The sequence below is a fragment of the Pholis gunnellus genome (assembly GCF_910591455.1).
Source record: "Pholis gunnellus genome assembly, chromosome: 2".
Taxonomy (NCBI): Eukaryota; Metazoa; Chordata; class Actinopteri; order Perciformes; family Pholidae; genus Pholis; species Pholis gunnellus.
This window is the reverse complement of record NC_136536.1, coordinates 3,959,836-3,987,611: the sequence shown is the minus strand read 5'-3', so window position 1 is coordinate 3,987,611 and position 27,776 is coordinate 3,959,836. Positions and strand designations below refer to the sequence as shown.

General features: G+C 44.7%; 4 protein-coding genes across 8 annotated transcripts; 2 read left to right on the top strand and 2 right to left on the bottom strand.

Moving 5' to 3' along the window:
- Nucleotides 1–4,489: 4,489 nt before the first annotated feature.
- On the bottom strand, nt 4,490–7,159 carry ogg1 (8-oxoguanine DNA glycosylase). Its single transcript, XM_079180622.1, has 7 exons — nt 6,883–7,159; nt 6,438–6,796; nt 6,146–6,325; nt 5,395–5,573; nt 5,173–5,320; nt 5,027–5,076; nt 4,490–4,934 (listed from the first exon to the last, which is right to left on the bottom strand). The coding sequence occupies exons 1-7, from the start codon at nt 6,990–6,992 to the stop codon at nt 4,734–4,736; spliced, it is 1,227 nt and encodes a 408-aa protein (XP_079036748.1). The 5' UTR covers nt 6,993–7,159; the 3' UTR covers nt 4,490–4,733.
- A 411-nt stretch (nt 7,160–7,570) lies between these two features.
- qars1 (glutaminyl-tRNA synthetase 1) lies at nt 7,571–14,626 on the top strand. Its single transcript, XM_079180510.1, has 23 exons — nt 7,571–7,746; nt 8,163–8,313; nt 8,752–8,861; nt 8,941–9,016; nt 9,759–9,823; nt 9,915–9,968; nt 10,180–10,243; nt 10,331–10,405; nt 10,512–10,597; nt 10,680–10,766; nt 11,196–11,295; nt 11,383–11,461; nt 11,540–11,779; nt 11,878–11,970; nt 12,067–12,204; nt 12,504–12,591; nt 12,674–12,820; nt 12,920–13,021; nt 13,110–13,202; nt 13,539–13,666; nt 13,758–13,824; nt 13,910–14,035; nt 14,157–14,626. Exons 1-23 carry the CDS (start codon nt 7,636–7,638, stop codon nt 14,205–14,207), a joined length of 2,331 nt encoding a protein of 776 aa, XP_079036636.1. The 5' UTR covers nt 7,571–7,635; the 3' UTR covers nt 14,208–14,626.
- An 897-nt stretch (nt 14,627–15,523) lies between these two features.
- On the top strand, nt 15,524–21,576 carry LOC306711542 (transcriptional regulator QRICH1-like). 4 transcript variants are annotated; one of them, XM_079180525.1, is made up of 12 exons: nt 15,524–15,746; nt 16,378–16,647; nt 16,742–16,825; nt 16,916–17,056; nt 17,159–17,938; nt 18,039–18,216; nt 18,329–18,483; nt 18,596–18,710; nt 19,518–19,626; nt 20,412–20,560; nt 20,657–20,747; nt 21,378–21,576. In XM_079180525.1, the coding sequence occupies exons 2-12, from the start codon at nt 16,399–16,401 to the stop codon at nt 21,562–21,564; spliced, it is 2,238 nt and encodes a 745-aa protein (XP_079036651.1). In that variant the 5' UTR covers nt 15,524–15,746; nt 16,378–16,398; the 3' UTR covers nt 21,565–21,576. The 4 variants fall into 4 exon arrangements, with proteins under 4 accessions (XP_079036651.1, XP_079036649.1, XP_079036650.1 ...); XM_079180523.1 differs by having other exon boundaries at nt 15,524–15,700; nt 16,742–17,056; XM_079180524.1 differs by having other exon boundaries at nt 16,381–16,647; nt 16,742–17,056.
- A 22-nt stretch (nt 21,577–21,598) lies between these two features.
- Nucleotides 21,599–27,743, bottom strand: LOC306711630 (receptor-type tyrosine-protein phosphatase V-like). Of its 2 annotated transcripts, none has more exons than XM_079180645.1 (11): nt 27,665–27,743; nt 27,108–27,170; nt 26,091–26,190; nt 25,909–25,999; nt 25,749–25,825; nt 25,516–25,650; nt 24,653–24,772; nt 24,333–24,493; nt 24,094–24,229; nt 23,422–23,483; nt 21,599–23,293 (listed from the first exon to the last, which is right to left on the bottom strand). In XM_079180645.1, the coding sequence occupies exons 2-11, from the start codon at nt 27,110–27,112 to the stop codon at nt 23,074–23,076; spliced, it is 1,107 nt and encodes a 368-aa protein (XP_079036771.1). In that variant the 5' UTR covers nt 27,113–27,170; nt 27,665–27,743; the 3' UTR covers nt 21,599–23,073. The 2 variants fall into 2 exon arrangements, with proteins under 2 accessions (XP_079036771.1, XP_079036772.1); XM_079180646.1 differs by having other exon boundaries at nt 21,599–23,290.
- Nucleotides 27,744–27,776: the final 33 nt, after the last annotated feature.

Here is a 27,776-nt window from a genome sequence, read left to right as displayed (position 1 = left end):
TCCACACCGCTCCCTCCCTCTCTCTCATTCCCTCCCTTCCTCCCTCACAAGTAAACACGATTTACCTTCCGACCTACCGCCTGGATACGTCTGTTACGCAACAGCAGTCCGGCACGCAGGTTCAGACTGAGCAGCACCCACAGAGGCCTACCTATTTAATGTTGTTCTTTCGTTTTTTGTGCCCAGTGGAAATATGACGACACCGGCACTGACATCATCACGCAGCCTGCGGTGCCACTATCCAGCTTCTGTCCCCCCCCCCCCCCCCCCCCCCCCCTTTTCTCAGATATAGCTGCAAAATTAAGCTGCACACCTGGGGTTGTAAAAGTGGCGAGAAAGGAGTGTGATGTGGGGGAGACAGGTGAAGGAGAGGCACCTGACTTTATTTTTGTTTTGGCAGAGTGGTGCAGCAGCATGGACAATGAGCTGGGAAACAGAGCCGTGGACGAAACTCTACCTCCCTCGCCTCTCCCCCTGCCCTCCAACCAGGGTCTGTGGAGGGGGAGCAAGCCAGCCCCGAGCCGAGATGAGACTGTTTTCTCATGCAGCACCTTGGCTCAGTGCCTCATATTCTTTATATGTCTCTTACACAAACACAATACTAGTTTGGACATACTGTTGGGACTGCAGCCCAATGCAGGACATTAACTAGGTCTGCACAGAACACTCATCAGCAGCAACTACCTCACTCTGTGTCATTATTTCTCCTTTCTCTTGTCACTCTCATTAGATTGTCTCCACTGCACAGTCCTAAAATAACCCGTGCAGCTCAGAGGATTGTCCTAATGCCATTACGTTGCTACTGAGCAGCAGGAGAGGCACTGGAAGGTTGCGACAGGAGGAGCGGGGACACTTCACGACGGTAATCCCGTTATTGTATGTGGATTGAAATTCCACAGGGAATAAACGTGATCAAACCCTACATATTTATACACCCACCAAATAGAGAAGAATGGACGTTTATGTAAAGTTTTTGGAAGAGATATTATGTAATTTAGATTATCACCACATGCACTTGTTATCTGCTGTGCTCGTCTCCTGTGTGCAGTTTTTTTTATCATATTATCATATTAATGGATTGTTATCCAGTTATGTGATGCTAATGAGATTACTGTAATCTGGTGTACCAGAGGGGGATCTGATTCATAACATCTTCAAACGAAACAATCCCTCGTGCACATGTAGGTGCCTTCTATCGTTTAAAGTTACCCTGCGGAACTTTAAACTGGTTATGAAACAGTCTCCGTTAAGCACTGATGTCTCTGTATGACCTAAACCTGTACCTTTAAATCAAGGGAGAGCTCAGTGGGGTCCAACCACACGTTCTCATCCCAACTCGCCACATACTGATGCTCTGTCAGACCGCGTGGCGTCACTTTCTAACGCACTGGGTAGCCCAGAACACGGTCCTAGTGAACACGTGGTTAAAGTTGTGAATTCAAACAAAAACACTTGCTTTGGTTTCGGGAAAAAAAACATCACGCTTAGTCTTAAAATTACGGAAAACATGTCACAAACATCACTAACGTAACGTTAAAGCAACACATTGGTCCTAGTTGAAAGCTGAGCATCTAATAATGACACGGATGGGTTTACATTGTAGTTACTATGGTGCGTCTCATACAGGCGCTAAAGGGCGCCTCGTGCGTCTGTTTCAAACACGGTTTTTGAGCATTATATAGGTGACTGTATGTCATGACACAGACAGAGAAGCGTGGTCCTCCTGAACCGCAAGCATCCATTTGATTTGATCAGATTTTGACACTTGACTTTAACTTTCCCATCTCTGTTTTCTCATTTAAAGTCAAATCATTTAAATTTCCCTTAGCACCGAGAATAAAATAACCCAAACTACTGTACGTTTACACCTTAATTACAAGTAGGCCTACGTATTGCCTTTTACCGACAGCTCTTGAATCATATGGTGGAATTTTTAGCTTGCTTTAAATAAAGTGAGAGCAGTATTTAAAGCTGGCGAAATGAACAAAGTCTTAAAAAGGAAGGAGTTGCACTGACACTCCTCTGTGGATAGTGTTTCTATACCATCTTTGTCCAGGAATGTGGTGAAGACATTCCACTTAGTCATTTGAATTGATCCCGGGGGGGGGGCTCTGAAATGTAACTCCGGATCAGACGGAACTGTGACTTCCTCCCGATCCATGGCATGATTAAGGCATCGAAACCTTAATCCCAGCCAGCCGAGTGTGGATCCCATCGGATGGTAGAAGGCCTTCATGTTCTGCTCAATATAAGCCTCTTTCATTCAGAACAGTCGTGCATCCGCACAGACACGAGGCAGATGAAATAGCTCCGTGCGCTCAGTCTCTATATGTGGCTCTCCCCTCACCCTATGGTCGTCTAGACACCAAAGAAATAACCTCCCCAACTACGGGCCCCAAAGACAGACCCCGTCCCCCCGTCCCCCCGTCCCTCAGGCTCCCCTCAAGGCTGCCTCCCAATCCGGCAGCATTGGGTTTCACCACATCCAAGGTGAATCAACACAACTCTCTTTAAATTTTATCCATCTTAGGTATTGTATCTGATACTGTTATATAATACATCTGTTCCTATTCAGGAATAATAACATCCATCATTTTAAGTAGTAGGCAGCGTGTGGATGTGTATGGAGACCATTTTTGGGTTCAGACTGGATATGAAAAATGGGATTAAATTCTTTTTAATAAATGGATGATAACAAATACATAATATTATCTTTCAAAAGTATGTTGAAAATCATGTTGCCATTTGTGTTCTGTCAAAAGGATACACTCATATATATGCCTCCTATGTTTCAGTAGTTAGTAGTGGTGTTGTACTGGACGGCATTATATTGAGTTTCTAATATTCCTTATATATTTAAATAGTGAGCAAAAATGTCCAGTACAACACCACCTTTCAATATGACCTCAATAATGAACATACATCAAAATGTACACGTTTCAGAAAATAAAAACAGCAACTAAAGATGTATCTATTTACTATTTTACACACACACACACACACACACACACACACACACACACACACACACACACACACACACACACACACACACACACACACACACACACACACACACACACATACACTCTCTCACACATGACTTAACAATTAGGTCCCCTACATCCCTCCAACTCAGCTACTACAAAAACCACCTCTCACATTCTGTCACTCGGAGAGAAACGAATTCAATCTTGCTGCTGCACATCTGGAAACAGAGAAGAGGCCTTTCCCTTTCCTTTTGTTGGGTGCTCCAAAACGTGGCGCCCCCTGGTGCCCTCGGGGAGTAACGAAGCCCTCTGAGATGAAGTAGATAAGAGGAGAGATGTCCTTTCAACTGAATAATTCCCGAGGCCGTGACACAAGCTGAGCGCCATGTCTTACATAACGCGCAGGCCACTGTTGTGTTGTTTGAGTCTCTGCGTGTCAACTTGCATGCGCACACTGCTTTTTTTTTTCTTTCAAATTCATGTCCCCACCTCCGGCACACTTTCACCTCCCCCTGTCTTAAAAACAAAAAGGCAAAGGAAAAATAGTATTCCTGTTGTCTCGGCTCTATTTTTACCCTGCTTCTCTTCTTCGCTGTGACTCTGCTGCCCTCAAGCTGGGCCCCAGCTTCTGTCCGGCTCCACTGAGAGTGGGGATGAAAGCTGACTCACATATTCATTAACACGCACGGCTGCACAAACTTCCACAAATAAATCTATGGACGCAAAGACAATGCATGGTCGGACACAGACACACAGACACACACACATACACAAGCAGCTACACGCATGATGCACCTGCTCACTTACGCCAACATGTCAGAAAATACTCCTTTTAAACCAGGGCAAGAAAGATGTTTCGATATATATGAAACGCTTTCGCCATATTTCAGAACGGTTTCTTCGCATGTATTTTAAACAAACTAAAAATATTGCTCGGTCATTGCAGTTCGGGGACAGTAATAGGTCAAACACCCCTAGAGACATGTTCATGTTGTCACCAGAGACAGTCACACAAGCCCCAAGCAGTGACAGCAAATAACCGCAATCCCTGCTATAAAAAGATCAGCTGACACAGTCAACTAATGCCTATAAACATACAGGCACCATGGCAGCTTTGTACGATCCGACGGACGCACTATTTTGACGCACGGAACGCGCCGAAGAAACACAACACACCGTTTCGGTGTCCTGTGACCTTTTTCAGACATGCAAGCGGATGCCGTGACGTGTTTGGTGCGCTGTGTAACAGGAACCAGGGGGCATGGCAGAGAGCGTTCACCCTTTGAACTTCTTGTTCTGATATAACAAATAAATAAAGCAAATGACCCACTTTAGGTCATATTATTTTGTACTATTTATCTTCCAATGCATACTGCCACCTAGGGGCCCCTTCTGGCAACATTTAGCAGGAGTGAGGGACAATGTGACGCTGATGCTCTCAGCGGGCTTGATGACAGTTTCTCTCACAATACAGACACACAAAAAATATCCCATAAGTTATTTTGTCTTTATTATAAAAAGCGTGCTGTATTATTACTGTAGTCGTGAACTCATAGGAAAGTAGACATAGAAGAGGTCACAGTAAACAACATAAACTCATGTACACAAAAAACCCTGAGAATCTTCTTAAAATAATTAGTTTTCTACCATGATAAATACACTGTTTATATATTCCATTCCATATGTGATGTCCTGTTGTCCTGATGTAAGAAGCTTGTTTACCTCACATCACTGTCTCTCATTCTAGACGGACGTCTTTGCCTTCTTGTGACGGGCCGACTTGGTTTTCGTGTTCTTCACGGTTCCATTTTCTTCCGTCTCAATTTTTATGCTCTTGCAAGCTACCGTCACTTTTTCCTCATCGCCTTCCTCTTTCTTCGGCCGCTTCAGGGCTGCCTTTTCTTTCAGCTTTTGGAACTTCTTCAGGTCGGCACAGAACAGCACCTGAATATAGAGACACACTGTGTGTTGTAGCAGACAGACGGCGAGACACACGACAGAAGCTCACAGACAAGACAGCGGCTGGTAACACTCACCGACTGAGCCCAACCGGCATAAGGACCCCACAGTTTTCTGAAAAAATCCCCTGTGCAGAAATATTACATTTGACTGTGTTAACGATTAAAAGAGAACCACTATTCAGTGCGAACACACTACTGATGAGGTGCATATGACTACTGACCGAGATCTCGGTGAAGTTTATCTGTGATGCTCTTTTGTCCGTTGCCAGGAGCGAAGCTGTAGTCACGTTTAGCGATCTGCCACACGTGTGTGTCTACGGGCACGGCCTCCGCCTTATCCAGAGACATCAGACATACACAGTCCGCCACCTTACAGGGAGACGCAGAGCCTCCATTACACGTCACTGTTACAAGTTCACCGAACATGTAAGAGGCTACTCTACCTTGGTGCCAACGCCGGGGAGAGTACGCAGAGCATCGCGGGCCAGCAGATACGAGGTGCTCCGGAGGCCGTCGAGCCACTGGAGATCATGGGTGTCCAAAATCTGCGCCGCGCTCTGCTGGAGGAACCGAGCCCTGTATCCAAATCCCAGGTCCCTGAGACGGGCCTCTATGCCGTTGCCTGACAAATGAAACGTAGAAAACAACACATTTTTGGATGACAGAGGCTAGTGAACGTGACTCTGAGCAGGTTTGCAGCTGCATGGAATATTTAAGCACAAACAAAAAGAGACAGTATAACATGCTTGTCGTAGAACCCGCAGTGAGATTTATGTATCACTCAGCTAACAACCAAAGCTATTCTACTTTCTTATAACAGAGGCTGGATAGTAGCAGTCAGATAGATAATGATACATAAATACTGAATTCATCCAGGGGATCGGGCGTTTGCATTATCGAAAATATCATTCATCCAACATTCAATCAATTTACAATATCAACGAAATACTATATAATAGTAATAACCCAAAAGCTGAAAATTAATGTCTCTTAAACAAACAAAAAATATGTTAATAAGTGACGAAATGAAAATAAAGATAAAGGCTCCCAAATTCTCTACCATTGCACCGCTCACACTACAGCAAAAGTGGAGGCGAATAACATCATTGGGGACCCGAGAGACCTGACCCTGCACCACTGGTACTGAGAGAGATTATAAACAGGGTGTCGGTCAGTGGAGAGAGAGTTCAGTACCTGCGAGAGCAGACAGGGAAGGAAAGTCGTAGTAAGAGGTTTCATCCAGCTGGCACAGCGGGGCGCCCAGAGCCTCACACAACCTCTCCACCATGCCGTGGATACGAGAGATGTGGTTGTTGGAGGTGCAGATAAAGGAAAAAAGACATTCAGTGGGGTCCTGGCGAAGCATTCGTACACCTGGAGAGAGGGAGAGACCAACATATATATATTTAAAACACATTTCTTGCAACAAATAGTGGCTCGTCATTACGTTTCAGAGTAATATTAAGTGGTAGCAATCAAAACTGGCCTGTGAAGATGTCTGCAATGCGCTGGAAGTGGGGGTCTGCTGCTCCCCATCCCTTGTACAGATCCCCCAGCGTCACATTCAGCTGGAAGTAGTCTCTCAGCATCTCCTCTTCCTCCTGCACTGGAGTCACAGCCACCGGCTCCTCCTCCTCTTCCTTCTTCAGAGCTCCTTTGAATCTAATCTCTGACTTGTTTTGGAGAGAAACACCAGCTCTCCTCTTCATGTCCCCTACCCCTGCCTGTCCCTGCCTGTCTGAGCTCGTGTAAACGCGGTACCAGAGAGTCTCATCTGTCTGAGTCAGAGTCCAAACTCGTCCTCCCATCACTCCAGTCCAGTGGCCCTCTGCAGTTTCTCTCCAGCTGTGGGTTGAACATGTGTCATACGAGGATGTCAACTGTATTAGCTCTGATGATGGCAGAATAACGAGTTAGACCCTAACCCTTACCGGAAAGATTGTCCGCTGGCGAGAGTGAGATCCAGACGCAGCTCGGACTTGGCACAGGCCAGAGATCTCCACACTTTTGCCCCCGACGACAGCACCGCATGTTTGGCCATGGCTAACAATTACCCCGCTGTCTGTTTATAAGTTAAAAACAAGCAGACGCTGACCTACCACAGCGTTTCCGTCATTATACAAACTCGCTAATGTACGTTAGGAAACGGGAAACACAACATCAGTGTACGTAACGTTACAACAGTGTATATACTTTTCGCGGAGTTGTTTTTAGCTAGCGGCGATAATGATGGACAACAAAGACCTAACGCTGTAGCAAAGCTGGGCGTATTTTAGAAGAGAATCTTTCACGTTTAGATGCTTATGATAATATAACACATTATATTCAAAGTTACCGAAAACAAATAATACGTTTTTATGGTCCTAACTTCATGTTAATAATGTTGAGGAATAGTTTAAATGACCATCTGATGCAACATTACACAGGTTCCGGTAACCCCTCCCTACTGATGTCAACACAACTGCTGATTGGCTCTCGTACATAAGATGGGCGGTAATCTTAACCAAACTCATACGCGATTGGTCAATAATATCCGTGCCCGCGGTGTCCTATTGGCTAATATTTCTGTACCTCTTTGAGGTATACAGGAAGTCGTCCTCTCGCTCTCTCTGCCGAAAAGTCGTGCGAGGAGGGTGGCGTGTGTCAGAGGAGGCTCGGATTTAGCCGGTGAATACGGTGGAAAAATGGCCGATATATTGACACTGTTCACGTCCATTGGGCTCAGTGAGCAGAAAGCGAAAGAAACGCTGAAAAATGAGGCGCTGAGTTGCGCCCTGAAGGACGCTATTGTACAGGTACGACCCACCGTTAGTGGGGGACTCTGGGTCGACAGCTGTGGAATGTGACTGACGTTGAGTGTCCTTTTTAGCTCCCTAGTTGTATCAAAATACATATTATTTCTATTATTATTATTATTATTATTATTATTTGTATACACCCTCAGTTCCTCTTCACTTTTAAAGAGGCACCGACTCTTCAGATACTTTTCTCATAACTTCAGAGTAACTGTTGTGGGGGGGGGGGGGGGGGGGTTCCATTCTTTCACTTTCACATTGATACGTTTGTTTGCAGACAATCCTCCCAGATTAAGACAAGATAAATTACAACACTTCCCTGTTGGACTGTGACACCGCCTATTAGCTATTGACATGCATGCATTTTGAAGGACAAATGAATGAATTCTGATCTTTTCCTCATCGTTTTTCAACAGGCTCAGCGTGTCCGTGGGCCGTCAGGAGTGGACAAAGCCATCGGTACTTTGCTGTACAGTATGGCCTCTCGCCTCAAAGACCCCAAACGCCTGGCGTTCCTGTCAGACAGCATAGTTCAGTGCAAAATCTGCACAGAGCTCCAGCTGGCAGGTAATGTCTGACATCTTTGACATGTTGCAACCTTACTGCTTGTGAAAATGTAAACATGGACTTATTTTTAACATTAATCTTTTGCAACAGGTGATTTTCCAGGCTGAAGCTATTTTTTTAAGTATATTGCATTGCATGCATTCACCCACCACTGCTCACACACACACTATAGTGTGTGCATATACCCCAATGCAGTCAAGATTCAACATGATATGCATTTGGTGGTGTGACAGAGTCTGGAATACACTACATTTATTTAAAACAAAATGTGCATTAAAAACTGTTCTGACACCAAACCTAGTGTACATTCTGAAGGAAGTATTGAGATTATAGGAGAAAGCAGAATGAATGATTAAATGGACTTATTTAATGAATGAGAAACGTGTGTTGACATGAACGACTAGATATAAATTACTCCTCCCTCTTTTTCTTAATCAGCTGCACTGGAATTTGTGAAGAGTCATCCTCAGGACCCCATCAACCAGAGGGAGTTTGAAGAGGCATGTGGAGTGGGCGTGGTCATTACACCGGAGCAGATTGAAGAAGCCGTAAGTGAGCTTACAATTCCCCAGAAGTAGGTCCGTGTCGTATGTCTATCAGCTTCACCGACTGTTGAATATCGTGCAGGTGGAGTCGGTGATCAAGAAGCACAAGGAGCCGCTGTTGAAGGAGAGGTACCACTTCAACATGGGACTGCTAATGGGTATGATGTCATACATACTTGGTTAAATATCTTTGCAACCATTAAAGGCAGGGTCGGTAATCTTGAGAAACTAGCAAGAGTTTGCAGACTTTTTAGAAAGTATCCAACAACAAAAAAACCCGGCCCCGTGTTTTCTATTTTCCAATGAAAGTAGCTAACAGCACGAGCTCCAAAAGTCACTAAATCTAGCAAGAAAGTCAGCAACACTGGCGCTCCGTCCCTTCAGGCCTCCCTTTAAAGAAGCCACTTTCCCAAAATTATTATTTTGAACGTAAACAAAGAACACAGGCGAGTGCTCACAGCTGTGACGAAGAACGAGTGCACACGCAGAATAGGTGCAAACATTTTTCTGTTTCTGCCGTTACATTTTAATTAATAAAATGTCAGTCATGCATAATTCTTAAAATAATTATACTTTACTAGTTCATTAAGAAATTGAATTGCAAGTTTGATAAAAAACATTTTATTTTTAATGCAATCGTTAACTCACCATAAACGGTCAACTGTTGCAACAAACCGAAAATGTTAGCTGGCGGTTTCAAAGCCGATGCTTATTACAGTGCTACGTCAGCCACAGATACTGTGTTCATTCCTTGTTTTTAATCGTCAGAGTCATTTATTGTTTGCTAAAAATTTCCACAAGTATAACAAAACAATGTTTTTTGGAAGAAGATTACGAACCTTTGCTTTAAAGCCTGACCGACGCGTAGAACGTCTCGCTAAGCTTTCGTCTCGGTTGCAGGGGAGGCTCGCTCTGCTCTGAAGTGGGCTGATGGGAAGGTCATCAAAAATGAGGTGGACATGCAGGTGTGTGTTGAAAAAGAGAGTATGGTCATTGTGATAGTTGTTGGGTTGTACTCACTGCGTACCGTAACTATCTCTGACTTTCTTCTTAAAGGTGCTGCACCTCTTAGGTCCCAAGACCGAGGCTGACCTGGAGAAGAAACTGAAGGTAACGCGTCAAGTTATTTTAAGGACTAGCTCGACGTCTAACTGGCTGCTTCTTGTAGTTTCATATTTACCATACAAATATTACAAATATGATCTTCTCATTTAACTCTCTGCACGAACGCAAGTCATTTTATTTTCCAACATGTTTATAACTATTCCTCTAATCACAATCTTCTGATTTCATCTGTGGTTTGTATTTAATTGTTTTGCAGCCCCAGAAAGCTAAAGTCTCAGGCGGTGAGGTAAAGGTGAAGAAAGAGGAGGCGGCAGTGGCTGGTAAGCAGCAGGCAAAGTGGACGGCACATTGACAGCAAATTCAGTTTTGTGTTTTGGTCAAGTGTTTTTTACTTGTTGGTTGTTCAGATGAGGGGATGACTGGAGAGGGAAAGTCTCTGATGGAGCAGCTCAGAGGAGAGTCACTGAAGTTCCATAAACCAGGTGAGAAGAAAACCACCCGAACGATCAGAAGCAGTTTCACATCAGCTTGTTGCTCTTTCTTTACTTACTTATGTCGATCTTTCATCCTCAACCCTCCGTCATACAGGAGAGAACTATAAAACCGAGGGCTATGTGATCACAGCAAACACAATGGACTTGCTTAAAAAGCACATGGAGATCACCGGTGGACAGGTACAAACTTTATGTGAAGAGCAAACACATTAACTTAAAAATGATTATGAATATTGATTTTTACATTAATAATTTCCTTTAGATTCGTACTCGTTTTCCTCCTGAGCCCAACGGGATCCTTCACATTGGACACGCCAAAGCCATCAACTTCAATTTTGGTTATGCAAAGGTTTGTGTCATTCTGTTCTCCGGCATCATTTTAAAGGCAGCTGGTAATCTTAAGAAAGCAAGAGTACGGTGGACTTAAGAAGTGATCCAACCGGATAACCTTGTCGGGGCATTTGATGAAACGTTTACCAACCCTACCTTTTTAAACATTAATTTAAAAAATATGATTTATGCATGATTCTTAAAACAGTTACACTATACTAGTTCAATAAAAAATGTAAATGTAAGTTAGATAAAACATAAAAATGTTCAGTATTCCTATTTTACATGCAATCGTCAACTGCTGCAACAAACAAATGTTCGCTGTTAATGGGATACTTTGTTGAAAATATTTTGGTTTGGTTGCTTCGTTGAAGGAAAAGTTGGAAAACCACCGACTGTTAAATCCTCTCTGGTGCAGCGGTTCTCTTTAAAACTTGTCTTCTTGTAGGCAAACAACGGAATTTGCTTCTTGAGGTACGACGACACAAATCCAGAGAAGGAGGAGGAGAAATACTTCACTGCTATCAAGGACATGGTGGAGTGGCTAGGTGAGTCTGACTCTGTTGATTTCCACCTGATGATGATCTGATGACAGCTTCATGTACATTCTTATCAACGTAACTCTTAATACACAGGCTACGAACCTCATGCTGTCACGCACGCATCCGACAACTTTCAGCAACTCTACGACCTCGCTGTGGACCTCGTCCGCAGGTGAGTGTAGGAACCGTGTGTTCATTAAGGTGAATGTGAGTAAGCCGGTAGATGATGCTCGAACTGTTTTCGTTTCAGGGGTCATGCGTACGTGTGCCACCAGAAAGGGGAGGAGCTAAAGGGCCACAACTCTCCTCCGTCGCCGTGGAGAGACCGACCCATCGAGGAGTCGCTGGTGCTGTTTGGTCGGATGAAGAAGGGTCTGTTTGCTGAGGGAGAGGCCACGCTCAGGATGAAGACCGTCATGGAGGACGGGAAGCTGGACCCCGTGGCGTACAGGATCAAATACACGGCGCATCATCGGACGGGAGACGAATGGTACGAAACTGTTCTACTTTTTCACCCAGGTGGTTTCATTTAAACACAGCCTTTCTCTCTCCGAGCTGTTTTATTTACATCTCTCTCTCTCTCTGCAGGTGCATCTACCCCACTTATGACTACACCCACTGCCTGTGTGACTCTATTGAAAACATCACGCACTCACTCTGCACCAAAGAGTTTCAGGCCAGGTACGCGTCAACTCTTCGGCCAGCTATCGTAGTTTTAACACACAAATGCATCGTCGAGTTCACGTCTCTGTTGGTTTCCCTTTGTGTTCGTCACAGGCGTTCGTCGTATTTCTGGCTGTGCAACACTCTGGACGTGTACTGTCCTGTTCAGTGGGAATACGGCCGCTTGAACCTCACCTACACCGTCGTGTCAAAGAGGAAAATCATCAGACTGGTGGAGGCTGGCGTCGTCAGGTAGAAAAGTTACTTATTTAAACTCCAGATTATTTTCATTGTATGGCTCTGGTATGTGCCTCTTGCTGTACATGTTCTGTCATGACAAACATTTATGTAGAAGTCAGTGTTGTAGTCAAGACCACCTAAACCAAGACTGAGTCAAGGTTAAGACCAGAGCGTAGAGAGACAAGAGACCAGACCAAGACTTTGAGGGGTTGAGACAAAGTCGAGACCGAGACGAGTGTTCGTAGACTTCTCAATGTAACCACAACAGCTGTCTTCCTGGTAACTGTAGAAGATGTATTTTCTGATTACAGAGACTGGGACGATCCCCGACTCTTCACTCTGACTGCGCTGAGGAGAAGAGGTTTCCCACCAGAGGCGATTAACAACTTCTGTGCACGGGTACGCAGCGTGGACGGGAGCAGGAACTAGTAAAGAAATGCACGAGGACTGTAATGTAACGACGCGTTAAATCTGTTGTTAGGTCGGAGTCACGGTTTCTCAGACGACGACAGAGCCCCACCTCCTCGAGTCGTGTGTGAGGGACGTGCTGAACGACACGGCGCCCAGAGCCATGGCGGTGCTGGACCCCCTCAAAGTCACCATAACCAACCTCCCTGAGAACTCAAAGGTCTGTGGACTCGCGATACCCCGTATATCCCGTTCTGTCTGCGCGATATCTGAAATCACGGGCGCTGAATATTCCCGCTGTCGTCCTCTTGTGTCTCAGTCAGATGTTCGAGTGCCGGACTTTCCTGCCAACGAGGCCAGAGGCAGCCACACCGTCCCGTTCACTCGCACAATCTTCATTGAACAGAGTGACTTCAGAGAGGTCAGAGACGGGAAAAAATACCTTAGTAGTAGCAGACTCTTTGTGCTATATATTTTTTTTGGAGTGCTGACTGCTTTGCTTCTTGCAGGTGATGGAGAAGGGCTACAAGCGTTTGACTCCAGACCAGCCTGTAGGTCTGAGGCATGCTGGGTATGTCATCTCCTTCCAGAAGGTCATCAAGGTAAGACTCACAATACCTCGAGGTGTGGTCAAACCCGTTTTGCCGTGAGTCATTTACTTGCGAGGCGAGACAGGAAAACAGCGTGGGAAGAGCAGTTAAAACGGCTTCTCATTCGATAATAAGATAACTTGCTATGTGTGTGAGAATGTTATTTATATGTCACGTAGACTACTTCTTATATAGCGTCTACAGAGTTTACCTGTAGTGTCCGCTAGATGTCTGATCTCGGTAGAACTCATTCTGATCTCATGTCTGCTTCCCTCTGTGGACGTCTTTGCCTCCTGGTCCACGTCCGCACAACACGTCCCGCCGACGTCCCTTTCGTTCGTTTCTCAGGACGCTCGGGGTAAAGTGGTCGAGCTGGAGGTGACCTGTTGCAGTTCTGACAGCGCAGAGAAACCAAAGGCCTTCATCCACTGGGTCAGCCAGCCGTTGGTGTGTGAAGTGCGCCTTTATGAGAGACTGTAAGTCACAAAGAACGAAACACACACTCAGTCATTCCCAAAAACTATTCCATGTAGAAAACTCCAACCGAACGTCTCTCTGTCCTTGTAGGTTCCTGCACAAACACCCAGAGGATCAGTCTGTTGTTCCCAACGGCTTCCTGACTGACATCAACCCCGTGAGTACCGCAGCACGTCCGCGACCGTCTACATCGACCGGCGCTGCGATTGCTTAACGTGTTTCCTCCTTTTTTTGTTATTCAGAGTTCCCTGCATGTGATCAGCGGTGCCTTAGTGGATACCTCAGTGAAGGGAGCAGCGGTTTTAGACAAATTCCAGTTTGAGAGAGTTGGCTATTTCTCCCTGGACCCCGACAGCACCGCAGACAAGGTACAGTAGGATGACAGAACTGTGAAACGGTTGTGTTTCGCATTACTAACGAACGTGTAGTAGTTACTAAGAAACACGTAATGAGTGTGAAGGGTAACTGAAATCTTTTCTCTCCCTGCAGCTCGTCTTCAACAGAACAGTCACCCTCAAAGAAGACCCCGGGAAGATCTGATCCTCTTGATTGATCAAGCCGCACTTCCTGCGCCCCATGAGCCCACAGACACATGTCCAAATGGTTTGCATCACTTAACGTGTAATTGTAAGGAGGGCACAGACTGCTCAGGCTGAATCAAATGAGGTGCTGTAATAATTACATGCCCGTATTTCTAAAATGCGGTTTCCTTTCATGGATCTGTCTCTCTGAAGTTGTTCTATACCGCAATAAGATTCACATGCAGTGTTTCTTCTTTGTTGAATGTATGCAGCGTTCATCATTAAGGACCTTGTGTATATTCATTTAATATTGCACAGAGATGCTTTCAAATGCCATACATTACTTTTTTAAAAAAGGTGGGAGATCACTGCCGAATCATCATGTGCATTTTTTTAAAGACCTTTGTCCTTTTGACAGGAGACAAGAATAAATCATAAAACAACATGCGATGTCTCTGTTTATAGTTTATGAAGCTGATATTAATATTCTCCTAACTGTGATATTTTAGAAAATGATATTTTGGTATGAGAATCAAATGTGTATTTTGGCTATGATTATTGGTTCCTTCACTCAATATTCAATCTAAGGGTGGGTGACAGTAATAATAAATTTGTATATATGTTTATTTCAGTAAGAAATGTCTTAAGTTTAGGAAACCATAGGCCATCACTCAACTGTAACTTAACCTTTAAGATCAAGATCACAAGATAATGTCGGCTGTAATGTTATGAAAAGAAAACAATCCCAGGCCAATAATCATGATATTAATATATTGTGTAGCATTTGTTTATGTGACAGTTGTGCTAAATTACATGATCTGCAATCCTGACAGAGGAAAATACTATTGAGCCAATACTGATATCAATCAAATAGAATGGGGTATTTGTACATAAACCAGAAGTTTTGCAAAAGAGAGTAAAACTCTTAGAAAGTTAAAATAAATGCTAAATCAGATATTTGGTCCAAACAGAAAGCAATGTGAGAAATGCAGACCCATGCTGAAATGTAATGTGTGGGAATTAACCCTCAACTGCCCAGAGCTTCCTGAGCACCACCCATTTATTCAGCGCATCTCTTCGGGACCACCTTAAAAGATTCAGAAGCCAGTGAACCACTAGGAGCGGCTGTCTGGCATAACAGGGTTTTAAGGTGGACTGACATCTAACTGATCTTAACGGGTACTTTGCCCCGTGTGTGTCGCCTTTAACGGTCCATCCCGCGAGCGTCAGTTATCGCGATATCACGGTGCGCAAAAACCGCGATATCACGGGATAGTTACAACTCGCTCTCCTATTGGTCAGAGCGTACTGTTCTAAGATGGCGCCCTGGCGAAATATGAGTAGTTAAGAAAAAGAAAAAACTACAGTTAGCCATCTAACGAAAATAAAGTACAATAAAGAATAAAGTAGCCACGGGGGAAACGTTGATAGCACTTCGCTTCACCGTTCGTTGGAAGAAGAGCGTCGTTTCGAGGGCAGAGAAGCTTCTTGTCGGCCGTTTGAGGAAGAGAGGTAGCTAGCTAAGGCGCCTGCTAACGTTAGCCTGCTAGCTTCGGAGGTAACAGGAACACAAATGTAGTCGCCGTAACGCCCCCGACATGAGAGTCACCTCCGTTTCCGATGCTTTTTGTTTATGTAAACGTGGATATGTTGTTGTTTGTGCCTATGGTCGCGTTACAAGTTGCTAAACGCTGGATATTGGTTACAAAACAACACGCGGCTAGTTAGCCTGTATACCTGGCTAACCTAGCTTGTTGTGTAATCAGCTGTTAGATTAGCTGTTATCGAGCTATTGCACCATGCACACAATCGTTAGTTTAATCGCAGTGCAAAACGTGCATCTTGTCATTATACTGCTGTGGATTCTGCAGCGGATTTGTAAAGTGGCCGCGCTTTTTGTCCCTGCTCGTACACAGTGGGATAGATTTAACCCTTTCGTATTATCATCTGTCTGTGGTGTCACTGGTTGGTGATCTATCGGTCCGTTTGTAAACACTGTAAAACGTGCAGCGTTTCCTGTCCCGTTTCTTATTTTTACACCAATAAACATGTCGCTGTCTTTTTACTTTTTGATTGCGTTTGACAGTTGTTGAACGGTGACTAATAGTAATTATTTGTTGATTCTGACATTGAACATACCTACGTTTGCAGCTACTTTAAAAACAATACTAAATGAATTTCTCTCATAGAAGAAGACACTGCCAGCAGCGATGAATAACTCCCTGGATGGATCAGGCTCCTACGAGGAGCTTGTGAGGCAGAAAGCTCGGAGCATCCCTCAGCATCGCATGAAGGAGTTCCTGGAGTCCTTGGCCAGCAAGGGCCCAGACGCCCTGCAGGAGTTCAGCCAGCAAGGCGGAGATACTACGACCACCACTATGGTCTACCAGCAAGAGGCAAACTGCATCTACACAGACAGCACTGAGGTGGCAGGGTCGTTGTTGGAGCTGGCTTGTCCGGTAAATCAGTACACTGATTGGTCACCAAATCAATCTGTTAAAGAGCTCCGTGCTTGAAAAGACGCTCTCTGACGGACACTGTCTTCTGATGCAGGTTCAGGTGCAGGTCCAGCCGCAGCAGCAACAGATACAGGAGCAGCAGTCTGTACAACAGAATCAAGAGCAACAGATAATTCAGGTTGGTACCTTTTTCATGATGTCTTTGTGTTTATCTCTTCACTCTGCTCCATTTAGTCCACAACACTGTACCTATTATCTCCATTTTCAGGTGCAGATTCAGGGCCAGCAGCAAGGTCAAATGCTGGGGCAGGTATTCCAAGTGCCCTCTGGCTCCCATCAACAGCTCCAAGGTGTGACTACTGCACAGCTGATTCAGCCTGGGGAACTCACTGAGGAGCAGCATCAACAGGTACACACAAGAACACATTTCATGGGAGAATTGCACATTTTGTCATTTACCGGAGTTTTAATTGAGTTACCAGTAATAATCTCCCTCTCATGTGTGTTTTAGCTGCAAGCCCAGTTGGTGGCAGCCGTTGCAGGAGGACAACAGATCCAAATCCAGACAGTGGGGGCCCTGTCTCCCACCCAGCAGCAGGACAATATTGAGAGGAGAGTACTGGGGACCACTGTTTCCACATCCCAGGGAGCAGGTGTGCTCCAGCCAGCTAAAAAGCGTAAGGTTGACATGCCCATCACTGTGTCCTATGCCCTGCCTGGTCAGCAAGTAGCCACGGTCCTGGCTATCCCCCAGGGACAGGGGCAGCAGCAAAGTTACGTGTCCCTGCGGCCGGACCTCCTAACTGTGGACAGCTCCCACCTTTACAGTGCTACAGGCACCATCACCAGTCCCACAGGGGAGACCTGGACAATCCCTGTTTATTCTGCTCCTGCCGGCTCCGGAGGCCGTGAGCAGGTCACACACATTGCCATCCCCCAGGAGGCCTATGGAACAATGCAGCTTGCGGGGCCAAACACTACAACAATGACCACAATGCCGACGCAGGTTACTATCGAAAATGACAAGCTGAAAAGTCAGAGTCAGACGGCGCAGGCCGTTTCCAGCATCACAAGCTCTGGGGGAATGGGAGGCCAGGAAGAAGTGGTGCACACACTTTCTGCAAACACGCTGTTCCCTGCCCAGCTGATGAATGGGAACATCCACATCCCAGTGTCAGTACAGGGCTACTCCAACACTACACAGTCCCTTATCTGGGATCCACAGCAGCAGGTGCTGCACACACAAGGACTGTCGGGGCAGGACACACAGCATCTGCAGGTGCTAACACAGGTGTGATATTGCTACGTCTTTCTTTTTCTTTTCGCCAGATACACATATTTGCACGTATTTCTTGATTGCATGAGGTGACGGTGTTGGTGTGTCTGTGCAGGGGCAGACAGTGGTAGCAGAGATAGATGGCCACGGCCAGCAACAGGTGCAAGTGCAGGAGCTGCTGCTGCCTGCCACTCTGAAGCCAGAGGAGGGGCTGGAAGTGTGGCGGCTCTGGGCTCAGCGGAAAAACGCTGAGTTGGAAAAATCAGACTCAATTAAACTAGCCCCAATTGGCCGTAAGTGCATGTAGAGAATGTTTTAAGACGACACTTTGTCTTTGATGCACATGTGTGTATTACCGTAGTCTCTTCTCTGTCAACCCAATCACTGACTTGTGTGTGTTTTTAGGACGCCAGGCTCTGCGTTTCCAGGAGGACTTGGTGTCGTGTGCGGTAGCCGAGCTCTGCATGGGTCTCTCTTTGATGACAACAAACGCTCGGGGGTTGGAAGAGGAGTCTTATGAGGCTGATGTTCTCTACTATGTATTTCTGTGCATACAAAAAGTAAGTGTATCATGCACACAAACGCACACGTCCATTCATCCCTGTTGGTACTGAGTTTTGATGTGGGAACACCGTCTGACCGCGTCGTTCTCTCTCCGACTGTCCGCTCCAGTATCTGTTTGATAACGGTCGTGTGGACGACGTTTTCTCGGACCAGTACTACACTCGCTTCGCTCACAGCCTGCACCAGATCCTGGATCCTTGGAGATCGTCTATTCATCCGCTAGGTGTGTGTGTGGACAAAAGCTGTTTTCCAAATTCTGTGCGGTCTTGCACGCTCCTCTATGTTCAACGCTCTGTCAACTAATATTATCTCAGATATTGAGGATGTATCACAGTTTGTGCTTCTTCATAATCCCATCTGATGTTTATGTTTTCCTAAATAATACAGCTGCACTTGGCATGTGTAGCCCAGCACAGGCTAATAATAGAATCACTGTAGGTAGATAGCTTCACAGTAAGAACGTATTGCCTGTTTTGGTTTGTTTGGTATCCAGATGTTTTCTGTGATATCCATTAGAAGCTGAGTCTTTTAAGTCTTTTGCCTCAAACCTGGTCCAGGATTTGCACCGCCTCTCTCCATACGATGCTCGTGTTGACCCTGTAGATATTAGTTGAAGCTCCCGACTTTTATTTCATTGCAGAACTCCGTGGTTGTGTTGTAAGCTAAATTTGCAATCACTTCGAGCAACAGACCTGTTGCTGATTCATCAAAGGTTGTGCTGCCCCCTCTTAGTCAACTAATTGACCATTTTAGTCGACTCAAGATTTTCTTTTATGGATTAGACATTTTTTAGCTTTTTTCCAGACAACTTCTCTGGTAAACACCGGATTGAAAGTGTTGATTTTGTGTAATTATTTCTGGAGAAACTTGAGTTTTACAGATCTGTTGTTTAAATCAACGAATCATTTTGTCGACAAAATGATACGAGTGTTATGTGACTCAGAATTTCTTTGGTTGAGGGCGGCCCTGTTAAACGCCCAACCAAATATTATCTCTAGTCTCATAATCCTCTCTTTACCTCCACTACCAGGTTATATCATCCCCAGTCATGTGACGGAGGAGATGCTGTGGGAATGTAAACAGCTGGGAGCTCATTCTCCCTCCACGCTGCTCACAACTCTAATGTTCTTCAACACCAAGTGAGTTGACTTCAGTCATCACATGAGTCTCTCTCTCTCTCTCTCTCTCTCTCTATATCCTGTTTAATAGACATGCAGTAATATTGCCCGTTGTAATCAATCAGTCAAGTTTTATATCTATAGCACCGTATAAACAAATGCCATTCAAAGTGCTTTACAAAGGATTGACAAGTGAAAACTGAGAAGGTGAAGAGACTGATGCACACCAAAATATAGAAAGAAAGAGAAATTAAATGCAACACTGAATAAATTGTTCATGATAAAAAAGTAAAAATAAGAATTAAAATATGTATAAATACTAAACCTATAGCAAAAAAAGCACATAAGACACTGTATAAAATCAGATGTAATATAAAACAATAATAATAAAAACATGAAATTATAAACATTAAGAAAAAAAAGCTAGACTGAATAGTTTTGTTTTTAGTTTCTGTTTAGAAATATTCATATTTCCAGCTTCTTGGAGCATAACGTCTGAAAGCAGCTTCGTCAAATGTTCTTGTTGTGTTTTGTGGAGCAGCCACGTAGTCTCTTATAAACTAATAAGAGAAAATCTGGTAACCAGGAAATGATTTATAAATAGACATATGTGTTCTCCTGTCTCTTACATAATACTCGGGCAGCAGGATTTGGATTTAATAGTAGCTGGCTTATTGTATTCTTTGGTGTTGCAATAATCCTTAAGAGCAGTATCATCTACACATGACGCCTGCTGTTGTTCTACGTCTCCCCTCTGCTCCCATAACACACAAATCAGTTAACGTACACTGTATATCTTTTAACAGGTATTTCCACCTGAAGACAGTGGATCAGCATCTAAAAGTGGCCTTTTCTAAGGTGCTGAGACACACCAGGAAGAGTCCCAACAACCCCAAAGACAAGAGCACCAGCATCCGATACCTGAAGTCAACCGAGCGGTTCATCGGACAGAAAGGTAAGAGCGCACAGGATCTTTGTGCTGTGGTGTCTGACAAGTAACCCTATATTTAGGATAAACAACCAGTTTTATCCTGTTTTTGTCTTTGTTCAGTCACAGACGACATGTACTCGGAGCAGCTGGAGGACCCAGAGAACCCGCTGCGATGTCCCATCAAGCTCTACGATTTCTACCTCTTCAAATGGTAAATATTTAAATTTTTCATCAGGAAAACTTTATTTATTGAAAGATGAATCAATATTTCAACACACCTGGATGCTTTATAATAGAGGAATAAATTAAACTAAATTATTTGGCGCTCTCCAAAAAAAGATGTGACCCTCTCAATTTGGGATTAGGGGGATAATCTGAAATGATGAATCAACCCGTCGATTCACTGTTTCAGTCATTTTTCGAGCTAATATTTGGGAGTCTTGCCTGATGATCAGAGAAAACATGCGGTTGAAGACATCGTCTTAGGCTCTGAGAAAATGCAACGAGCTGATTTTTCACAATTTCTTTGACATTGTGTAGATTCACACATCACACACATGACACATGGAGAATATAATCACCAGATTCTTAATGAAAGTAATCGTTAGTCGCAGCCCCGATGTCAACGGGACAAAGGGAACGGTGGCTGACACCACAAGAATAAGAGCCAGATTGTAAAAACACTGACTTATCCTTCACTGCAATTAAATGACTAGAAATGTAATGTGACGGCACACGTTTCCACTAACCCGCCCTCTCATTTGCAGACTATTTAATGAGATTGTAACGTTGGCAGAGACGGGGCTAAAACTGTAACTTTGACATCTGTGTTCTCCGTCAGTCCGCAGAGCGCTAAAGGTCGCAACGACACCTTCTACCTGACTCCTGAGCCCGTGGTGGCTCCCAACAGCCCCATCTGGTACTCCACTCAACCCATCCCAAAAGAACAGCTGGAGCAGATGCTCGCCCGCATCCTCGTCATCCGCGAAATCCAGGACGCTATAAACCTGTCGGAGAGCGTGCACTAGTGTGACTGAAAGGAGAACCGTAAAAAGGAACTCGACCTCTTTTCTCTTCACCCAGCCTTTGATTGCTCATTATCGGTAGTTTTCTCTCCTCTCACACCCTCTGGTGGTCTCTGAGGGGGGGGGGGGCATGTATATGTTTATATTCATCATGTGTCCGCGTATCTTACATTCACAGACTGTACATACAAACCAATACAGCTAAGAATCAGTCTTATTGAGGCGACCTCTCAACTCTTTTTATTTTTGTTTGGCCAAAGGATGTCTAACCTTTATATTGGACCTGAACTCTAATTTAAATGTTATTTTAGCTGTTGGTTCTCCTCTTTACCAATAGTCTGGAATTTTTTCATTCCCTGTTTTAATGTGTAATATAGTTCATATACATATTTTCACTGGGGTGGGCCTGCGCTATGCTGCTTTTCATAGACATCCTTTTTGTTGCTCTACTTCCTCTTTCATCTGCCTTGGTCACTGTGGAGTGTCACAGTGAAATACCTCCCCGGTATTAAAAGACCGCATTAACTAGCCGAACGTAGGTTAAAAGCTCATTTTTCAAATTGTGTGAATTCCCCCATTTGTCTTTGTACTTCACTCGTCTCAGTCGTGAGCTCGAGTTCTCCGGAGACGATTCACTTGTGAGTGATTTCCGCCTGCTTGCTGTTGGACCCACTCAGCTGCATCAAATCACACCAGGACACGGACTTTATTGCAATACAGCGTCGCCGCTCGCCCCGCAGCTACTAGCACTTACCACACGGTGGAGACGCAGAGGGAGTACTGCTGCATCCCCCTTTACCCCCCCCCCCCCCAAAAAAAACTCACCCGGATGACTTATCATCTCTTGTATCATACATGTTTATTACTCGACAGATGAAAGACTCTTAAGAAGTGGGTTAGCCCGTTCATGTTCTATAATGTAAAATACTCATAGCTCCTTCATGTACTGTAATGGGTTCCAGTCATCTAAGGAGAATGGCAGTGCCTGTGTGTTTTTGAAACATGACCTTTTTTGTACAGCCACTACACCGTGTGTCTGCCTTTTTTAATAGCACGTCTGCTACCAGTGCTGCACATGCATCCTTTACCAAACTAAAGTGTGGTTATAAAATACTGCACAACCATTTAAAAACAACCTGAATAAAAACTCATCTCGCAGCATCACTTCATCCACAGTGGAGGCAAACTACGATACAGAAACTATCTGTCTGTGTTTAGCTGCGTGCACAGAGAACATTGTTTGTCAATGTCACGGCGAGTAATTCCTAGTAGAGGAGCAGGTTCGACCTGACCGGCCGGTTACTTCCACTTTTTTTCCGTCTGGCTGCAATGCAAACTGCAGCGTCGGTGGTTTCTTCACCAGGATTTGTTTGCTCGTCCAGTTTTCCTCCTGCAGGACATGTCGCCCTACAGCGCACACAGCAGTGTCTCTGTATCAGGGCATGCTTACTGTGTTTTTTTCTGTAACCCGGAGCTTTGCTCGTTGTGGTTGTTGCTTTACAGTTCGTGGGTTCAGGAGGGGTGTGAGCCGGGATTAAACCAGGACGAGGAAGGCAGCAACCTCCTCAGTAGCTGCCCGGGGTGTAAAACCTGCTGCATCGGGTTCGGCTGTCGGCCTCCTGGGGCCGTCTGCCGAGGATGCTGGTGTCTCCTCCTCCGACCCGAGGAGCCCTGGGGTTGATCTTGAATGTGGTTGTTAATATTTGAACTGGCTCCCTGAGTTTGTGGCCTGCTGGAGAAGAGAGAACACCAAAATTAATATATCATATTTCCTGACAATGACTAATTATACGCTGCCTGTGCTGAGACTGAATTTGAGGTGTATCGGGGCTCTGTGGGAGCTTATTTCTGTATTCTCACCGTGCTGATGTTCCTCCACTGAGCCAGTGTAGCAGACACTGATGAACTAACAGGTACTGGTCCTGAGAACACACAGAGGAACCAATGAGCAGGTAAGGAGGATCTCATGTTGGTGACGAAACAGGAGAGCACACAGTAGTAATGAGTGTGGAGAGGACAGATTTGTGGTGTGCATGAAAGTACACGTGATCCTGCAGGCTAAACGGGAATAGAGAGTTGCAGAGGTGATGTGTTTTTGTCGCTAAGTTAAGATGGCTTCCATGATGAGGACTTTTGCTTTTGATACAAGTAGCCTACTGTACCTAACTTCAAATATGAGATAATTGCACGTTTTGTGAGTATTTCCATTTGATCATACTTATACTCTACTACATTTTAGAGGAAAATATTCCACTTATTCCACTACAGACAGTTCTTTTTAAATTATTCCATATAGAAAACATAAACTTAGAAATATAAAGGATTGTTATACTGGTGATTAAACTACTCAAGACGTATATAAAATCGTCATTGAGAGTACTTTTGATACCTTCATTGAATTTTGCTTCTAATGCTTTGAACCCAGGACGTTCGCTGGTCAGGGAGTACTTTTTTAAAACACTTTGTTATTGCTATTTAAAAGATCTCCATACTTCTTCCACCACTGCAAGTGAGTCTCACTACTGGACTGACCAGAGTCTGTACCATCCACATCCGATGTAGCCGTAGATCTTGCACAGCAGCCCGGATATCCGCCGGGATGCCCCTCGCACACAGCTGCATCAGCCACAGTATCGTCACAAATGTCCCTGAACGCCCAATACCTGCACTGAAGCACACAAACACAGGATTGACTTTAAACACCGTCTCATGCACCACCTGATGTGTTAAAAACCTCCACAGGGTGATAGGCTGGAGGTCAGAGGTCACACCTGCAGTGCACCACGGCCGGCCCGAGGCGTGGAGCCGCTTCCAATTCCTGCCGCACAAGCTCAGTGAAGGCAACGAGTGAGGATAAGTCTTTAGGGACGCCCCGGTCCGGCCAGACAGGGTAGTAGTAGTGTGTGATTAACCTGTCTGTTGGACAATCTCTCTGAAACACAAAACACTTTCCTTCAATATGGCCACAAGGGCTTCTTCTTCTTCTTCTTCTTCTTCTGTGGTTGATTACTCATGCGGTCAGTGCACACAGAAGTCAACAGCAGCAGTTTAAAGGCACCAAAAGGGGCTGAGGGACGTTTCTTTTGCTCACCTGTCTGAGGTTAATGGTGGTGATGAAATAATCTGGACCTTGTTTGCGGGTCACGGTCGTCACTTGGATCAGTCCGTGTTGAACTGTCCCTCGTTGAGGCCAATACTTATCACACATCACCTGTACACGGGTGGGATTTACAGAGAGAATGTATATTAAAGGAAGAGTTTGACATTTACTCTCATTCACTTTCTTTCCAAGAGTTAGATGAGAAGATTGATACCACTTTAATGACTGTACGGTGAGTATGATGCTACAGTCAGCAGCCGGTTAGCTTAGCTTAGCACAAAGACTGGAAATAGGGGGAAACAACTAGCCTGGCTCTGTTTCAAGATTTAAAAAATAAATCAGCCTACCAGCACCACACTGGATCACTAGTTAATATTTAGGGCATCTGAGAGTCTTAAACCAGGCTAGCTGTTTCCTACTATTTTCAATCTTTATGCTAAGCTAACACAACTTCTGGCTGTAGCTTCGTATTTAGCGTACAGACAGTGAGAGAGAGTGGTGTCAACCTTTTCCCCAAAAAGTCCAAGAATTACAATTAAAAAAAGGAAAAATATGTTATTAGAGGAGTAAGGTGAGCCTGTAACAAACAGACACACACACAAACTGAGTGTGTCTTTCTCACTTTGTTCTTGAGCAGAGAATCATATTAGCACCTGACAAATACAGGGTAAATGTTGGCTGTGGCAGGTGCAACTTTCAGATCACCTGCTCACCATAACAGTTGCGTGATATGATCCATATTTCTGCTGTCTGGTACCACTGACTTTGGTCACACTCCTAAAGCGTTCCGCATAGATTTCAGAAGTGATGTTTAGTGACAGTGACAAGGTGAGGAAAAAGGTTTAATATCAGACCAGGTCCTTGTGTCTCAGCGCCGTGACCATGACAATTATCCTGACGTTCTGCTCCCACACCATCCTCCAGAAATCGGCCACGGTGTTGTGCAGAGGGCCCTGTGTGCAGATGAAGTCTCTCTCTGATCCTCCACCCTGAATATAGACCACAGATGGAGACAGACGGACTTGGTGGTAAAGCAGGAGGACGGACTGATGGAAATGACAAAGGAGGAGGTGAAACGAGCTCTTACGGGCACGAAACTTGCGTTGATGTAGTCGGTGTGTGGTTGGGAGTTTTGAACCGACAGCCTCACGCGACAGTGGTCATCTGCAGCCAGACGGAGAGCAAACAAATAAGTCTCGTACATACTTTCTGTGATCTGCTCTCGTTTGATGTGGTGTTGCACTTACATGGCAGTATGTAGGGGTATCTGTTCTTCTCTCTGTTGGCCACCAATTCCCCCACACTGGTGGGGAGGTCTTTGCCAACTACATCCAGCTCCTTCACAGAGCCAAAGATATTAACACACATGAATCTTCTAGCTTCACAAATCAGACATCTGATTTAAGTTTAAGTTTAAAAGAAAACGCACCTCAAACTCCTGTTTGAGGCCTCTGTTGTTGTTGGCTGCGAGCGCCTGACATCGCAGACGAAAGTCCTGCAGAATTTGTGCTCTCGAGAAGGTTTGCACCCTGCGTGACACGATAATGTTACATTAAACCATTTTAAGACGACGGATGCGCTCAGACAACACAGTTCAAGTCTAGAGCTAATCTGTATTTTTCTTATTGTCCACAAATGAAAAGACCAAAACCAACAAGTATTTGATCCACACAAGTATTCACCATGTGCTCAAAGCTGGACTCAGCTTATTTCTTTTCACCGGCTAACACGTTCCTCCATCACAATGAGCGTGAGCACTGTATTTATTTGAGTTTATCCGACATCCACCCGCCTGCTGTCAGAAAACACAACAAGTGCACCACATTTGCTGCTGAAAATAGTGCCCAGCTGTTTTATTATTACTTATCCTCCTAAATAGATGGAAGTAAACCTTGAGTTGCCAGTTTATTTGGTACACCTGGCTCAAACTAATGTAGTCTAACGCAACAGCCCTGCAATAATCCTGCCTTCACAGTGATTTCATCTGTGGTGCTGTTGAACTTCATTGCAACAGAGAGTTGTTTCTGGTCTTAACTTGTTGGTATAAATGATGTGGAAACGCCCGTCAGCATAATGCATTACATTACATTTCAACATCAGCACAAACGACTACAGCCTCCAAAATAATCGTGAAGTTGAACCAACACTTCTCTACAAACAGTGTCAACAATAACTGAACATTAGAACTTTCATGAAGGACGATTTATTACTTTTAGCTAATTGTTGGACCTGATAAACTGGCAACTAAGTGTCTATTTGTGACCTCTTTTTTTAAAGACATCTTCAGTGATGAGTGTAGGGATGAGTGCCACAGACAGGGCAGGAAAGTTAGAGGGAGACGAGCTGACACATTGTTGGTTTTGGTCTGTTGTTGGTGAGATTTGTTGACAAAAGAAAACAGTATCCTTTAAGTATATTCTCCGGGTGCTTTGACTTTTGTCCTAACCTCATGCTTTTGCTCGCGGCCAACCTCGTACTCGACGATGCCAGGATGATGCAAGTGTTGGCGCTGTGAAAAAACACACCCTATCAGGTCTCATAAAGTAAACTTTTATACATTTAAATCAATAAATCAATGAGAAATTGATAAAGCAAACTAAAAACCTAACTGTTTCCCCCTCCCCCCCTCTGTTATATTATGTTCTTCCTGAACACAAGTATGTGACACCAGAGAAAAAACACTTTTGTGCAGATGAGAGCAGCTGTATCGTGCATTACATAACATGTAAAGAAGAAAGGTGCGTTCACTAATGTGCTTCTCATTTACTTATGCCCCGAAGTAGCAGAGTGTCTTTTTCTAAAACACCATCAAACCAATCTAACCATGCTTCTTCTCTACATTACAGCAGAAAGACACACCAGCCTGGCCCAACATTCACACGGCACTATTAATAAAACCGACCCGACAAGAAAGAAAAACCTGCTCCAACAAGTTCTCAACCGAAAGCAGCGACAGCAGGAGGACAAAACAAAATAGCTTCAGCGTGAATGTGAAAGGATTACCTTTCCAAACGAGGCTCTGCTGAATGGTTTCAGCCTGCAGAGAGAGAACAGGACTGCACTGCTCCAAGTCATGTAAAGGTAGTCTGGTTTTGATAAGTCTCTCTCTCAGGGG